Source organism: Lynx canadensis, chromosome A1 (genome assembly GCF_007474595.2).
Source record: "Lynx canadensis isolate LIC74 chromosome A1, mLynCan4.pri.v2, whole genome shotgun sequence".
Taxonomy (NCBI): Eukaryota; Metazoa; Chordata; class Mammalia; order Carnivora; family Felidae; genus Lynx; species Lynx canadensis.
This window is the reverse complement of record NC_044303.2, coordinates 93,832,037-93,848,230: the sequence shown is the minus strand read 5'-3', so window position 1 is coordinate 93,848,230 and position 16,194 is coordinate 93,832,037. Positions and strand designations below refer to the sequence as shown.

General features: G+C 39.2%; 1 protein-coding gene across 1 annotated transcript in view; it reads left to right on the top strand.

Moving 5' to 3' along the window:
- PGGT1B (protein geranylgeranyltransferase type I subunit beta) overlaps nucleotides 1–11,117 on the top strand; it is a 72,273-nt gene extending 61,156 nt beyond the window's left edge. The window contains exons 8-9 of the mRNA XM_030316777.2: nucleotides 525–633; nucleotides 6,970–11,117. Coding sequence (XP_030172637.1) covers nucleotides 525–633; nucleotides 6,970–7,151 — 291 coding nt within the window. The 3' untranslated portion in view covers nucleotides 7,152–11,117. The remainder of the gene's footprint in view (nucleotides 1–524; nucleotides 634–6,969) is intronic.
- The last annotated feature ends 5,077 nt before the right edge of the window (nucleotides 11,118–16,194 follow it).

Here is a 16,194-nt window from a genome sequence, read left to right as displayed (position 1 = left end):
CAGTTGAGCATCTACCTTTGGTGGGGATCCTAATCTCGTGGTTCATAGGTTCAAGCTCCGCATCTAGCTTGCTGTTCTCAGCCTGGAGCCTGCTTGGGATCCTCTACCCTCACCCCCCCCCCCCCCCACTCCCACCCTGCCGGTCTCTCTGCCCCTTCCTCTCTCTCCCTTTCCCTCCCTCCATCTCTCAAAAATAAACATGAAAAAAATATTTTTTTATGACTGATTAAGTTGAGCAGATTGGGAAAGTTGTGATTTGAACCTAGCTGAATGTGATGCAAAGAGATTAGTTGGGTGTGATTCAGAAAATGTAAATCATGAGTAGGTCAAGGAAAGGAGAGTAGTGATCAGATGATAAAAATGATAATGTGGTTAACTGATTCTAAGTGCTCAAGTCTCCAGAGGCCTGCTTTAAGAGCCTTAGCTAAACAAAAGTGTATTTAATTGATGTGTATCTGAAAATTGAGCCAAAGGTCAATATGGAAGTTGCATGCAGTAAATGTATGTTTTTCCTGTCATTTCAGCTTCTGAAAATTTTTCAGTACACTAACTTTGAGAAAAATAGAAATTACATCTTGTCAACTCAAGATCGGCTCGTGGGAGGATTTGCCAAGTGGCCAGATAGTCATCCAGGTAATTGTGTATAGGGCTCTAGAACAATTTTACTTTTGTTTGTTTCTTGAGTAGATAGATCTTCAGGCATCTTTGTCAGAAAGGGCATAAGATAGAAAATTTAGCCACAGTTGTAAACTTAAATAATAGTTTTTAAAAAGGTAAATTGTTTAAGTTTGGGTGAAAATGTATCATGTTGAGGGGCATAAAGGAAAGTTTGGGTTATCAAGATGTGTTGTTATCGTTTGTCTTTTTTTCCATTTCATTTACCGAACTTTTCTTTCGTTTGAGGCAGTAAGGCAGATGGTCTGAATTGGCCCTGTCCGTAATAGAGGATCATTTGGTCCGTCCAGTATCTAGCTGTCACTAGAGCTAAGTAGAATAAATGCCTAAATCCATAAGGGAACCGGTTCTTATTTCTGTTCAGAAGGCACTAAATCAAAAATTTCTAATCCTGAAGTTAGGTGTCCCTCACTGTCCAAACTATTTTCTGAATTTTAGCAGATTCAGGTTATTGTTTTTAGAAGAATATTTTGCTATTCAGACTCTTACCATTCATTGTCTAAAACTCAAGAGCCACATAGATTCAGACAATGTGATATTTATCGTTTTCCAAACTCAGGAATGATGAAGTAACGAACAAAAAGATTCTTGTATTTAGTAAGTACAGTTGATCCTTGAACCACACGGGTTTGAACTGCACCTGTCCACTTATAAATGGAATTTTTCAATAAATATTGCACAGTATTATAAACGTATTTTCTTTTTTTTACTCTTGTTTATTTTGAGAGAGTGTGCATGTGCGAGAGCAAGCAGGGGAGGTGGGGGAGACAGAGAGAAAGAGGGAGGGAGGGAGGGAGGGAGGGAATCTCAAGTGGGTTCCACTCAGTGAGAAGCCCAAGTCGGGGCTCGATCGCATGACCGCAAGATCCTGACCTGAGCTGGACGCTTAACCAACTGAGCCACCTAGGTGCTCCCCTTTTTGTTATTTTCTTAATAACATTTCCTTTTCTTGAGCTTCCTTGATTAGAAGAATATAATACATAATATGTAGGACATACAGAGTATGTGTTCACTGACTGTGTTACCTATGAGGCTTTCCTGTCAACAGTAGGCTGCCAGTAGCTAACTTTTATGAGAGTCCAACTTCTATGTAGAGTTTTGACCGCACAGGGTGTCAGTGGCCATAACTGCTACATTGTTCAAGGGTCGATTGTACTTTCAAATGGGTTCTTTAGAAATAACGGATAATCTTTATTAATAATGGCATTTTTAAAAAAATGTAGATAATTCTGCCATTTCCCAAACCTAGACAGATTTCATTCTAAGCTGCATACTCTGATATAAAACAGCCTGCTCCGTTACTCCTCAGATGCCACCTACAGGCCCCTCAGACCCAGCCTGCCAACTGAGCCTGGTCTCTGTGCCCCACCCCACCTCAAAGCTTGAGTGGCCCCAGGCCAGGTTCAGGCCTACAGTTCTGCAACAGTCTTAGCATCATAGTCTTCCTGCTTCTGGTCTATTCCTCCTCACGTTGACACTGTGCATGCGTGTGTGCGTGTGCACGTGCTTAAATGACAGGGGAAAGGCCACAGCTTTCCTCAGACTCTCAAAGGATCTCTCATGCAAAAAACGTTAAGAACAGGGTGCCTGGGTGGCTCAGTGGCTCAGTCAGTTAAGCGTCCAACTTCCGGCTCAGGTCATGATCTCACCCCGCACCAGACTCTGCTGACAGCTTGGATCCTGTGTCTCTCTCCGTCTCTCTCTCTTTCTCTCTTTTTCTCTCTCCCTCCCTCCCTCCCTCTCTCTCTTTCTCTCTCTCTCTGCCCCTCCCCCACCCATGCTCTGTCTCTCTCTCTCAAAAATAAACATTAAAAAAAAATGTAGACATCAGTATATATATATATATATTTTTTTTTTTTTTTCAACGTTTATTTATTTTTGGGACAGAGAGAGACAGAGCATGAACGGGGGAGGGGCAGAGAGAGAGGGAGACACAGAATCGGAAACAGGCTCCAGGCTCTGAGCCATCAGCCCGGAGCCCGACGCGGGGCTCGAACTCCCGGACCGCGAGATCCTGACCTGGCTGAAGTCGGACGCTTAACCGACTGCGCCACCCAGGCGCCCCAGTATATATATTTTTTAAAAAAAGGTTGAGACCGTCTAATCTGAACTCTTAAATCCATTAAAATCATCCGGAGACTCTTAGCTCCCTGAGTGGGTTCTTCCGCATGGCCCACAAGGGCCCTCCTGAGATCTGGCTCCTCTCCCACCTCTAGTGTTATTCTCCAGGCCTGCCTGCCCCTCCCCATTATGTTTTCACCTGTAGCAAAATTACTCTATTGACAGCCTTCCCAAAAGTCAGTTTGAAAGTTTGTTATAAATAATTCAGAGCATTATGGATGAGCAAGTTAATAAAATATTAGCTATAAATATATGAAACTAGATACAAGGAATGATTGTTTTTATAGCATTGCAGTAGAACCATGGTTTTTATTATTAGTTTAGAATCTCTTCAGGTCATCTCCATTAATAAAACTGCTATAGTCGGAATATGTACTTGAATGAAAATAATAAATATGGGGCTCATGAAATCAGACTTTTGTACCTGAAGCAAGCAGAAATATTTCCTCACATTCTCACTTACCTGTATTTTCATGCAAAATATGTTTTTTTTTAAGTTTGTTTTTGAGAGAGTGAGAGAGAACTGGGTAGGGGCAGAGAGAGAAAGAAATCCTAAGCAGAGCCCACTGATGCAGGACCCAAACTCATGAACTCTGCGATCGTGACCTGAGCCATAATCAAGAGTCAGACATTCAACTGACTGAGCCACCCAGGCACCCCCAAAATATGCTTTCTTTTTTAAAAATGTACAGTGCTTTTAATTTCTAAAGCAAAAGAATATTTTTTTTCCAGTTTTATTGAGAAATAATTGACATGCATCACTTTGTGAGTTTAAGGCATACAGCATTATGGTTTGATTTACATTTATGTGAAATGATTACCAGAATAGGTTCGGGTAGCACCCAGCTTCTCATGTAGATGCCAGAAAAAAAGAAGAAAATAATAAAGGGCAAACAGTTTATTTTGTGATGAGAACTGTTAGGATTAACTCCCCTAACACATTTCCTGTACATCGTACAGCAGCCTTGGCTGTAGTCCTCATGTTGTACGTTACATCCCCAGTACTTACTTATTACTGGATGTTTGTGCCTTTTGACCACCTTCCTCCAATGCCCCGCCCCAACCCCCACCTCTGGTAAGCACGGGTCTGATGTCTTTTTTTTCCTAAGAGTTTGGTGTCTTTTTTTTTTTTTTCTTAGAGTCCACATAGAAGTGAGGTCATACAGTATTTGTCTTTTTCTGACTTATTTCACTTAGCATTACACCTTCAGGGTCCACTGATGTTGTCGCAAGTAGTAGGATTCCCCCTGGTTCTTTATGGCTGAATCAGGTTTCATTGTGTATATACTGCAAGTTCTTTGTCCATCTGTCAATGGAGTGTTAGGCTGTTTCCATATCTTGGCTCCTATAAATAATTCAGCCGTGTACATCAGGGTGTCAACATTAAGTTATTGTTTTCATTTCCTGTGTGTACACCCTCATGAGTGGACTTACTGGGTGGTGTGGTAGTTCTGTTTTTAATCCTTTGAGCATCCTCCATACTGTTTCGTGGCTGCACTGATTTACACTCCCACCAGCAGCGCAGGAGGGCTCCCCTTTCTCCACATGCACACCAGCATTTGTTATCTTTTCTCTCTTTGATGATGGCTGTTTTAACGGGAGTCACATGGCACTGTGGTTTTAATTTGTATTTCCCTAACGGTCACTGTGTCCACTGATGTCGAGCATTGGTTGGCCTTTTGTGTTTCTTCTTTGGAGAAATAACTATTCAAATCCTTTGCCCATTTTTCAGTTGAGTTGCTTGGGGCTTTTTTTCTGCTGGGTTGTATGAGTTCTTTATTTGTTTTTATAAAGGGAAATAATATTTTTAAATTTGGTATCTGTAGGGGCACCTGTGTGGCTCAGTTGGTTAAGTGTCCAACTCTTGATATTGGCTCAGGTCAAGATCTCATGGTTGTGGGCTCTGCACTGAGTGGATCCTTCTTGGGATTCTCTCTCTCCCTCTCTCTCTGCCCCTCCCCTGCTTGTTTGTGCATGCTCACTCTCTCAAAATAAACAAGCTTTAAATAATTTAGTATCTAACTATAGCTATAAATATGTTACAGTATTACCTTAAGAAAACAGAATTGATGCCATTATTTTTCATCAGGACTTGAACTATTTTGACAAATAATGTACTATTTTAACAAGAAGGAATAGGGAAATGACAGTATCTTAGAAAGCATTTCTTTTTTTTTTTTCCTATTAAATGTTTGTTTATTTTGAGAGAGCACGCGCATGCAGGAGAGGGGCAGAGAGCGAGGGAGAGAGAATCCCAAGCAGACTCTGCACTGTCAGCGCAGAGCCCAGTGCGGGACCCCATCCCACGAACCTTGAGATGATGACCTGAGTTGAAATCAAGAGTCAGATGCTTAGCTGACTGAGCCACCCAGGTGCCCCTGGAAAGCATTTCACACATAAACCTATTTGAAATACATTTTGAGTATTTACAATAAATTTTTAAAAGAAAATTCTTGAAGCTTTTTCCTAGCAATCAGTTGCTAACTTTAACATTTGTGTAAATACTTAAATTTAATACTTTGTACAGATGTGGTAAAATGTCTCCAGAACTTGTACACTGCAAAGCATAGAAAGTCTTTGTATAATAAATTGAATTTATCTGGAAGACCTATTCACAGAGCCTTTAGGAAAATCCTTTTTAACAAGTCTTTAAAATTAGCTTATTCTTGGTTCTAGTAGATTTAGTAGGAGATTTGACACGAAACAATTTTATACATTTACAGAAGAAAAGGATGAACTTTTATTATGAAGAAACTATATACTTCAGCATCTGACATGCTTTAATACACATACAGATCAGGAAGTTTAAAAAAATTTTTCTCTTTGAGGTTTGAAACAATTAAGGGCTGATTCATTGGCTTTTACAAAAATCTTTTTGAGAAAAAAATGTTTTATTTTTATATTACGTGGAAAGTAGAAGATCCTATTTTATGTTACTCTGGATGGATTTTGTTTCTCTTTCAGTTGCATTTTTCCCTAGAAAAGTTCCCTCATTTTTAGACCATAAAAGTTTCCTCCTTTCTAGACAAGTTTTTAGAGTAACTATAAGGAAAATTAAATAGAACAGGGGAAATCAGATTTATTTTTTGTGGTCTGAAAACTAGAGAAAAGCGAGCCAGAAGAAACCTAAGCAGTCTGTGAAAAGACATTAAAGAGGATTGATATGGGCCTCTGTTAGTAGAATAACTTTTTCACTGATAACTTTGAGTGAGCACAGCTGTCATTCCTGTTTTGAAAAGTAAATGATATGTTAGTAAAACATTCTCTTTAATTCTTTTGACAAAAGTTTGAGTCGGGAAGGTGTTTTTGAACATCCGTAGCTCTTGAGGCCATAAATGATGGCTTGACAGCTACAAAGTCTGTTTTTTGTAGTATTCCCATAACTGCAGAGCTCTGAGCTCTTCAGGGTCCATATAAGGCTGTCCAGCAGGCAACAGCCATGTGATTTGAGTGGCCACGTGAATGGAAGAGGGCCAGTGCCCCCTGAAAGATGGGCACCAGTAGTGAGGCCAGTATAAAAGAAAGGTTATGGTATTTATAACCACATAGAATGTGAGTTTGTTTTTACTGTCAGGTCAGACATTTTTTGAATAACTGACATTCCCCTAAATAGGAAAACTAAATATGGTACAGCATTCCAGAACGGATTATTTTGTTTAGGCTTCTTTCACTGAACACAGTATTGGGATAGTACTTACTGGTTTAGGAAATGTCAGAGGTACAACGTAGTAGGGAGGAGTATTGCTACTTACAGTCACAGGGTTATTTTCATTTTTAAGGAATTTTTTTCCTTTTATGATACACAGTTAAAGCCCCTTGTTTCTGTTTTCTGTAGTAAGTGAAAGGGAAAACCCACTAAGTGAGAAGGCTTGTAGCACGGCTCCTCTCCTTGGTGTTTTCATCACAGAGGATGTTGGGAGTGTCACCTCCTCATTTGAGAACTCTTTACCTTTGTTAGTGGTATTTTCTTGAATAAAATATCTGATTTTGGTCACCTTTTTTTTTAATTGGTGTTTTCAGAGATTGAGAAAGCAAATGTTTCAAGAACTGCATTTAACATTTTTCTAAATTTAATTGTTATGGGCTCATAGATGTGTCGCTGTAATACTTTACAACATATACAAATAAGAATGCCTGTTGTGATTAAAAGAAAAAAAAATGCTTTGTTTTCAGATGCTTTACATGCATACTTTGGGATCTGTGGCCTGTCACTAATGGAAGAAAGCGGAATTTGCAAAGTTCATCCTGCCCTGAATGTAAGCACACGGACTTCTGAACGCCTTCGAGATCTCCATCAGAGCTGGAAAACCAAGGACTCTAAACAGTGTTCCGAGAATGTGCACATCTCCACGTGACTGACTTCCTTTGGGGGGTGGGGGGGAGGCAGGGAGTTTGTAGCATAACTGTAGCTCAAGGTTCAAAGCCATGTATAACCAAGTGTGCTCTTTTCTTAAGAGGTAGAGTCTCACAGTCAGATTGCGTGCTGATGTCACTTTGGAATATGGTCTTGAGCCAGTAACCTTTGGACTGGGTTTCAAGAAAATCTTTGTTGAAGTTTGAACCACAGTGGACTCTGTTGTGGTTCTTAAATGTTTATACTGTATTTCTAAGAAGTTCTTTGGGCAAATTAACTGTATGTATGTAGGTTATCTTTTTAAAAAAACTCTTCAGTGCGAATTGTATCATACTGTAAAATGGACACAAATCTTCAGAACAAGTTTACAGTTCACAGAGCGTTGATAATCTGCGGGTGAACACTTAGTGATCATTTGAAAAGCTTGCCAGCTGATGGTAAAAAATTGCTTTAATGAATGAAGTATTTAGGATTCTTTGAAAACAGATGATTCCATAATTTTTAAAAAGAAGAATGACTTATTTTGTCTTATTAAGTAAAGTGTGCCAGTAAACGTACGTGGCCTATATAAATGAAATTAACTTCATAGCAAGGATGAATAGGCTTAACTAATATAGTAATTTTCTAAGTGGACATTGATTTAAGAAGACTATTATGTAACTAAGGAAAAAATAATTTAACTGTATGTGATTGTGAATGAGAAGGTTTTGTGCTATGTGGGTCACTTATTTAGATGTTGCTGGAGTGAATAACAGGTTTGATTTTAAGTTCATTATTAGTTGCTTTTCCTTTCTGGGGAGAAAACAGTCATCTAGAAGGAAAGACATCTAGTGGTTTTGTTTATGTTTCTGAAATATGTGATATTGTAAATTATACTTGTACTTTTATAACAGAGTTATTTTTAGCCATTTAGATTTTTTTTTTTTTTAGTTTGTTGCCTCTAGTGTGTTAGTGGTTCTGATTTCACACTGACAATTTTCTAATTTTTTCAAAGCAAATAAGTAAAAATCTCAGTAAAAAAACAGAACCACTAAAGTAGATTTAATGGTGCAGCTCCATACATGGTCATTTATATTTTTATATTTTCAGGTAAGTGGAAGGGAAACGTTCTCTTTAGGGGTTAAGGACTGGGATTTCGCTTTTGTTCTTTCAGTTTTGTTTTCTTAATTCTTTGAACTACCTAATTGTAAAGGAAATGGCATAATAACTCATCTTCATTCGTGACCAGTTTATCAATAAATCACTTCCATCACTGTTGTTGAATGACGTTCAAAGATGTGAGATGAGTACCGAAATGGAGAAGATCTCTTCACTAAAGAAGCTGGGTTTAAGTTAAAGTCTTGGGGATTATAAATCTTGAGTTATTCTGCAACTATCAGTACAAAAACTAAATTACTAGCATTACTGTTTAGGAATTAAAATATTTAAATTTTAATTTATTTCCTAAATTGGAGGGAGAAATACTCTTAAATAATGGTCCTTCCAAAGGGAAATCTGGTATATGCTTGGAGAAATGATTCATTTGTAGTTGGCATGTTTAGTCTTAAACCTCACCTTGCCAAAGTCAACTTTATTATGTTTTTAATTAGAAATAAAATCCATTTTCTGATTGTGGGGAAAATATAAGCTTAACAAGAGATGTTATCTTTCGATGAGTTATTTCAGTTGCTACTATTTAAATCCTGGCAAATTAAAACATCCCCATCTCAAACTAAGTCACTTCCTAAACATTAGAAGTTAAAATAGCATATATGATACAGCTTTAGATCAGTTACAAAAAGCCCTGATTGCTTTTTCTGAATTGCCATCAGTGGTTAGAAGGTAAGAAAGTTAGTAATAATGGTAACTGTATTTGTAAATGCGAGGGAAGTCCAAGTTTAAAAGTATTTCATAAAACTATTAAGAAGTATCTCCTAGCTCCTTGTATAATTTAATAGCATGAGATTATAAATTACATTATGATTCTGAATGGGGCCTTTTTATGAAACCTTGTGGCCCAGTAGGTGTTTACCTTCCATAGCAACGTGCCGACCGAAACAACCCAGTGAACCTACAGAGAAACTACTCCTGTTTCTAAATAGTTATTTACAAGAAGAGTATAAACTAAGCGATAAGTAATATTTCACGTATATGCTTTGTTCTTTAGCAGTGCTATTACAATGAGCAGGGAAAGAGGAAGTCCACAAGAACTCTGTTCCCTGTGTTCTGCCCCTACCCTGAGTATGGTATTTTTCAGATGTTGGTAGAAGCTTTGTTTAGAGCATCTGCAGGAGAACAAGATTCATCAGGTCACACAACACAGTTCAACCTATTCATCATCTGCAGTGTCTTTAGATTTGACCTATACTGTGTATGTGTGTGTGTGTGTGTGTGTGTGTGTGTGTGTGTGTGTATTAGATCTTGAAATAGCTATTCTTTAATTTCAGTTCACATAGAGGTTTTGATTACAGTGGTAGATAGTTTGGAAATGGTCGCACCTGATAATATTTGAGAGTCAGTTTAGTAAGGAGGTGCTCTGGAGTGTGATGAGTTGGGTTTAAATCCCAGATCTGCCAGTTCAGCAGTATGATCTTGGACCTGGGAGTGGGGGGGACTAATTCCTGAGGTTATTCAAGGATTAAATGAGATAATGCATATAAAGCATTTGGCATAGCACCTGAAATCCAGTAAATTTCTAAGTATAATTTCTGTCACAACCATCATAAAATGATTGCTACTGAAATCTCTTCTGTAATAGAGCTTTCACAGGGTTAAGCTCCAGGAAGATGACAGCAATAGTGTACTTTCTGAGCCTTAGCATAAGAATACAGGGTAACCAGGATAGCCCCAGACCCCGTTCTACAAAACTAGATGACAGTTGTCCCCATGACCCTCAAGAGTGAGGCAAGCAAGGAAGGACAGACCACTGACCGACAGATAGTTTCGGCGTCTGCCTGTGGGGAAGGGGAAAGCAGGCAGCTATTCGCTGACAGCACGGTTTCTTGGCAGCCTGGCAGGGGGTCTGTCACCAGAAGCAGAGACTGGCCAGGCTCCTACAGGTTCCCTCCGCCGGTGGGTGTGCCAGCAACGTAGTGAGCTGGGCCCCGGGGCTGTATATATCTCAGAACTGATGACACAAAGCCTGGCACAGGGAGAAACTGCTGAAAGTAGAATTTCAGCTGGACAGGACAGGTATGAGAGGACAAGGAAAAGAGAAAGTCCAGGTCAATGTTGAGAAGGAATGTCACTGGTGATGTCCTGTCAATTACTTTCTCAGAATGAACAAGAAGCTTTAGGACAGGAGCTAAGAAAAATCCTAGAGCACTCCTCTCTTCTAAAAAGTACAGGAAAACTTCAAACAACAAAAACTGTGAGAAGGATTACAATCAAATCTCCTCCAAAGACAAAATAAGAATAAACAGGGCAAGCACACCAGAAAGACATGACCACAGGGCTGATGAACACTTCAATATATTTCTTTTAAAAAGCAGTTAGGACAGGAAATTTATACTAGTTAGAACTGTAGCATTAAAAATGGAAGAAGCTGAAAATTAAATCTTAAAAACTTGGAGCAGAAAAGCAAACCAAAAGAAAACAGAAGAAAGGAATTTGTAAAAGGGAGAGAGGAAAATTACCACCACCTAACCTATTCAAGAACAAAAGGTTGAAATGACATGGGAGAAATAACCATAAAACAGGAGAAATTTCAAAATTCTAAGACTACTTTAAATAATTTTATACAATCAGAAGACTAACTTTTCTTAGAAAAACGCAAATTGAAATTGCCAGGGTTTACCTTGTAGATACAGAAATTTAAATCAATTATCATAGAAGAAACTAATAGAGGACTCCTTACCAAAAAAAGTGTTGGGTCTTGATTATTTCAAGGGATTTCTACCAAACCTTAAGATGAAATAATCCTGGCATTTATACAATTCCAGAAGCTAGAAAAAGAATCTTGAGCCTCAAAGTGCCAAAAAAAAAAAAATTTAAAGACTTGTAAATTCATTTTGTAAAGCAAATATAATAGCATTGTTTCCAAAACTTGACAAAGACCATACCAAAGAGAAAATTATAGACCACTCACAAATATCAATGCAAAAACTTTAACAGTGTATTAGCCAACAACCCCAAAGCACTTTCAAGAAATAATACATCATAACAAAGTTGGGTTTATTACAGGAATGCAAGGGTAATTCAATAGTAGACTGTTACTATTCATTGTATTAAAAGAGTTAAGAAGAAAATCATTTTTTCTCCATTTTTCAGGAAAGGCATTTGATAGAATTGAGCATTCGATTCATGCTGAATGTACTCAATAAACAGAAATCGATGAGTAATTCATTAACATTGTACCTCTGCCCAAAAGACAGCACCTTAACCTCAAAACAAAAGAAGCTTTCCACTTAAAGTCGAGAACAAGACGTGCCCCTATCTCTCTCTGCCACTTAGCATTGTGTTGATTTTAGCCAGTGCAGTTTGACAAAGCCATGTGAATTTCATGGAAAAGAATTGCAGATACACATTTATATCTGGAAAACGGAAGTTTGTTGAAATGCTCTAAGAGAACTTAGTAAAGTAGCAATTACGTACAAATATACATTCAAAACTCATGCATGTATAAGTGCTCACCAGACTCAAAAGAGTATCTAACTCTGGATCCATTTAAATGAAGTTCAAAACAGGCAAAACTTATGGGTGTCAAAAATCAGCACCCCCTTTCAGTCACCACCTCCCCCTCCAAAGGTAAGCACTTCTGACTTAAATCACCATCAATTAGTTTTGTCTGTTTTTAAGCTTTATGGAAGTGGAATCGTATACATTATTTTTCACCTGGCTTCTTCAGCTCAACGAGGCCTAGAAGAGTATGAGGCCGCTTCTATGGTGCTGGTAACGTTCTGTTTCGTTCAGGTGCTAGTTACATAAGTGCATTCGCTTTATGATACGTACACTTACGGTTTGTGCACTTTTCTGTATGTATAATTACAGTTCAATAAAAATGTTTACTAAAAAGGATAAAAGATTTCATATATATACAAACCTGAACTAGTTAGGAGGTGTACTTGAAGATCTCTTTTGTAATTACAAAAAGAAAACCGTGTAAACTTTATTTTTTTTTATTTTTTTATTTTTTGGACTCTCTAAGCCCAACACGGGGCTCAGACTCACGACCCTGAGATCGCATGCTCTCCCGACCAAGCCAACCAGGTGCCACATTAAGGGAAACTTTTAAAAAATAAACTCTTGATAGAAAATTAGACTTTAACAGTTGAAAAGATGTATCCTATCCTTAGATAGGAAGACTCAACATAAAAACATGCTTTTCTCCCAAGGAAAATTATGTTTGCTTCTATTTGAGAGAGCATACGAGAAAAGCTATGGAAACTACAAAGAAGAACGAGAGGGAACTAGCCCTACCAGACATTAAAACACACTTTTAAATCCTCCCTTATTAAAAGTTTGGTATCAGCCCAGGAATTGGAGGTCCAGTGGGACAGAAGAGAAATTCCAAGAATAGACCCAATGGTAGCAATACAATAAAAGCAGCATCTGAAATCCGTGAGAAGATGAACTTTAATTTTTTTTAATTTTAATTTTTTAAAAATTTTATGTTTAATCTTTACACCTAATGTGGGGCTTGAACTCACAACCCCAGGGTCAAGAGGTTGCACCCTCTACAGACTGAGCCAGACAGGCCCCCCAGAGAGAAGATTAATTTTAATTTTAATTTTTGAATTTTTTTTAATGTTTATTTTTGAGAGAGAGAGTGCGAGTGGGAGAGGGGCCAGGAGAGAGGGCGGCGTGGAATCCAAAGCAGGCTCCAGGCTCAGAGCCCAACATGGGGCTCAAACCCACGAACCACAAGATCATCACCTGAGCCAAAATCCAGAGTGGGACCCTTAACTGACTGACCACCCAGGTGCCCTCTCCTGGGGTGACTCTTTAAGCTTAAAGATGTGGAATGGCTGGGGCAAAGACTATGCACACTTTAAATTCTGATGGCTTTTGCAAAAAAGACATCGTCTTCGAAGACCATATTGGTGCACACTCGTACCTTGAAGCTGAGATTTTAAGTAAAATTATCTTCTGACAATAAAATAACCATCTTGTAACTCAGAATTGCGGCATTGGAAAAGATCATAGAAGCTTAGTCCCTCACCCTCATTTTACAAATTATAAATCTGAGGCCCAAAGACAGGAACTCACGCAAGGTCATGTATGTGCCGTATTCTTTTTTTTTTTAAGTTTTATTTATTTTGAGAGTGCAGAGGAGGGGCAGAGAGTGAGAGAGAATCCCAGGCAGGCTCCGTGATATCCGCGAGGAGCCTGATAACGAGGCTCGAACTCACGATCCGTGAGATTGTGACTTAAGCCAAAACCAAGAGTCAGATGCCCAACCGACTGAGCCACCCAGTGCCCGCCCCCCGTACTATATTCTTAGATAAGAACATATCTCTAGAACACATCGTGCATGTGTATATATTAATACAGATACGCAAGACAGAGATAGATGTAATGTGTTTTCTAATATAAAAGTCTGTGGTCGTTCTGTATCCAGAATACAGTGCACACTTTCTGTCCCCAGGATAGGGCTTTTCTTTGATCATAGCACTTCTTTAACGTATTCATCTTTTTGCCCCTTTTCACTTTTTTCTAGATCTTCAGTTCTGTTTTTTTTTCTTGCATTTTTTTTTTAACATTTATTTTATTTTTGAGAGCGAGGGAGACAGAGAGTGAGCCAGAGAGGGGCAGAGAGAGAGAGAGAGAGGGAGGCACAGAATCTGAAGCAGGCTCCAGGCTCCAAGCTGTTAGCACAGAGCCCGACACGGGGCTCGAACCCACAAACCATGAGATCATGATCTGAGCTGAAGTTGGACACTTAACCAATTGAGCCACCCAAGTGCCCCCCCTGGATCTTCAGTTCTAATAATTTTTCACTGAGGCTCTGAAGGCTTTGACTAAATTAAGGGTCGCCACTAAAAGTGTATGTGGGATTTCTTGAGTTAACCGATAATGCCCCACAGGTCTATGTCATTGACATAGACCGTGCATTATGGGTGCACAGGGCCTCATCATACTTAGCCCACAACCTATTAGGAGTCTCTAAACATTTCAAAAAGTTTTTACAAAGTGTCTGTGGGAACATGAAAGGCATGTAAAATTCACTGGAGGAAGTCCAAGCCACTTTTCCTCTGATGTAATCCTAGATGAGGAAGTCAGGGAGTTGGGTAGAGCTTTGTGAAGTCCCTGAGGACTGGAAGAAAATAATCGCTGAAAGAATCAATTTGATAAAGCACAGAAGTAGCTTACTCAAATGCTAATGGGTTTTCATCTTGCGTTTGGATTTCAGCAACTGACTTTCACACTAGAATATCCACAAGCGATATTCTGCTACAGAGTACCTTCTTTTCTGCTACAGAACATGATGTAGAAAAACATTCAGTGGTTAAATTCTAGAAATGGGCAGAGAAGAAGAATCGTTCAGGTAATACCTTTTGCTTTTATGACTCTTGGTACTGATTTTACTATTTCTCATTAAGGGACATTTGGTTACTTCCAACTTACAAGCACTTCTTTGTACATCATATGTATGTCTGTGGGGTTCCTAGCAGGATATTTCTGGATTAAAGGATGTATACTTAAAAAGTATTGGTATCAAAACAAAAAAAAAAAAAAAAAAAGGAAAAATATGGTAGTTACTGTTAAATTGCCATCCAGAAACAGGGTAGCCATTCATAAACTTGCTAACAGAGTATTGGAGCACCTCTTTCTCTTCTGCAGCACTGGATATTTTCAACCTTTAAGTTTTTCCATTCTGCATACAAAAAAATTTTGGTGTTTCCTTGTTGATAAACAACACGTGTAGAAAACAAGATTTGCTAGGTTTGGGGGTAGGGTGGGGCTGTTGATTGGTGCTGTATGAGTCAATGCTAATCAGTTCATGTCTCAAAGGGTGAAATCAGAATAATGTCTCTCCATTAACGTAGGCTTACTAGGCTTACGACAGTCGTTTTCAAAATGTGTGGTCTGCAGACTGGAGCATTGACATCATCTGGGAACTTTTAGAAATGCAAATTCTCTGGCCCCACTTGAGACCTACCTACTGAGTCAGAAATGGAGGTGAGGGTGTGGGGAGGACCAGCCACCTGTGTTTCAACAAGCCCTCTCAGTGGCTGTGATGCAAGGTCAAATTTGAGAGCCAGTCACGGATGTAGAAAAAGCAGCTTGGGCAGGAGACGCAAATGAGAACCCCACAAGTATTTGCAGATTTAAATATTAAAAACGTAGGGGTTTTAGTCCATAATAAGCGCAGTCTGTTTCAACAATGTGATCTTCCTGCCCACCCCAAAACAAGGTAATACTGTCTCTGTCTCCGGTAACAGGGTTGCCAATGTTAATGCTCAGATATGCAAAGAAAACCTTCAGTTTCTCAAATGGACCCACTCTTTATTTGCCAATCGCTTTGGGTAGGGCAGGCCCTGGGGTGGGGCCATTTAAATTTGGCAACAACTAGTTTCAGTCTTTGCTCAGGTCGTTGGTTGTTCTCTCTGGCTCCTGGCTCCTTGTCATCTTGGATATATGTGCCTCCTGGTGGTTGATGGGGCCTTTTTTGCAGGTTGCTGCTCTGATCGGGTCCCTCTGCTGGCGTCTCCTGAGGTGCCTGCCGGTCTAGGGTGGCCTTTCTGATGGCAGAGTCCCACCACGCGGCCTCTTGGCTGTCAGGCTGGTCCTAGATCTTTATGCCCAAATCTCTGTCTCCATTTTGTATTATCCAACTCCCTCCCCTCCCATTTTGGTGCCAGATGTGGAGGTAAACTAGGTGTGTTACTCCTAGGACTACAGCCTCTTAGTCTAGGCTGTGCCCAAAGAAGCAGGGCACAAGGCCACCCCATTACCACGTCTAAATATTAAAGAGTTACAAATCAAACTAGAGAAATATGATCTTCCTGGTTGACACACATATATAATGCCAGATTTGGAAAAATAGCAGGTCATACCAAGTAACTGTGAATAACACACATCAATAGTTAACTTCATTTTCCACCCCTGGGCCATGATTGGGC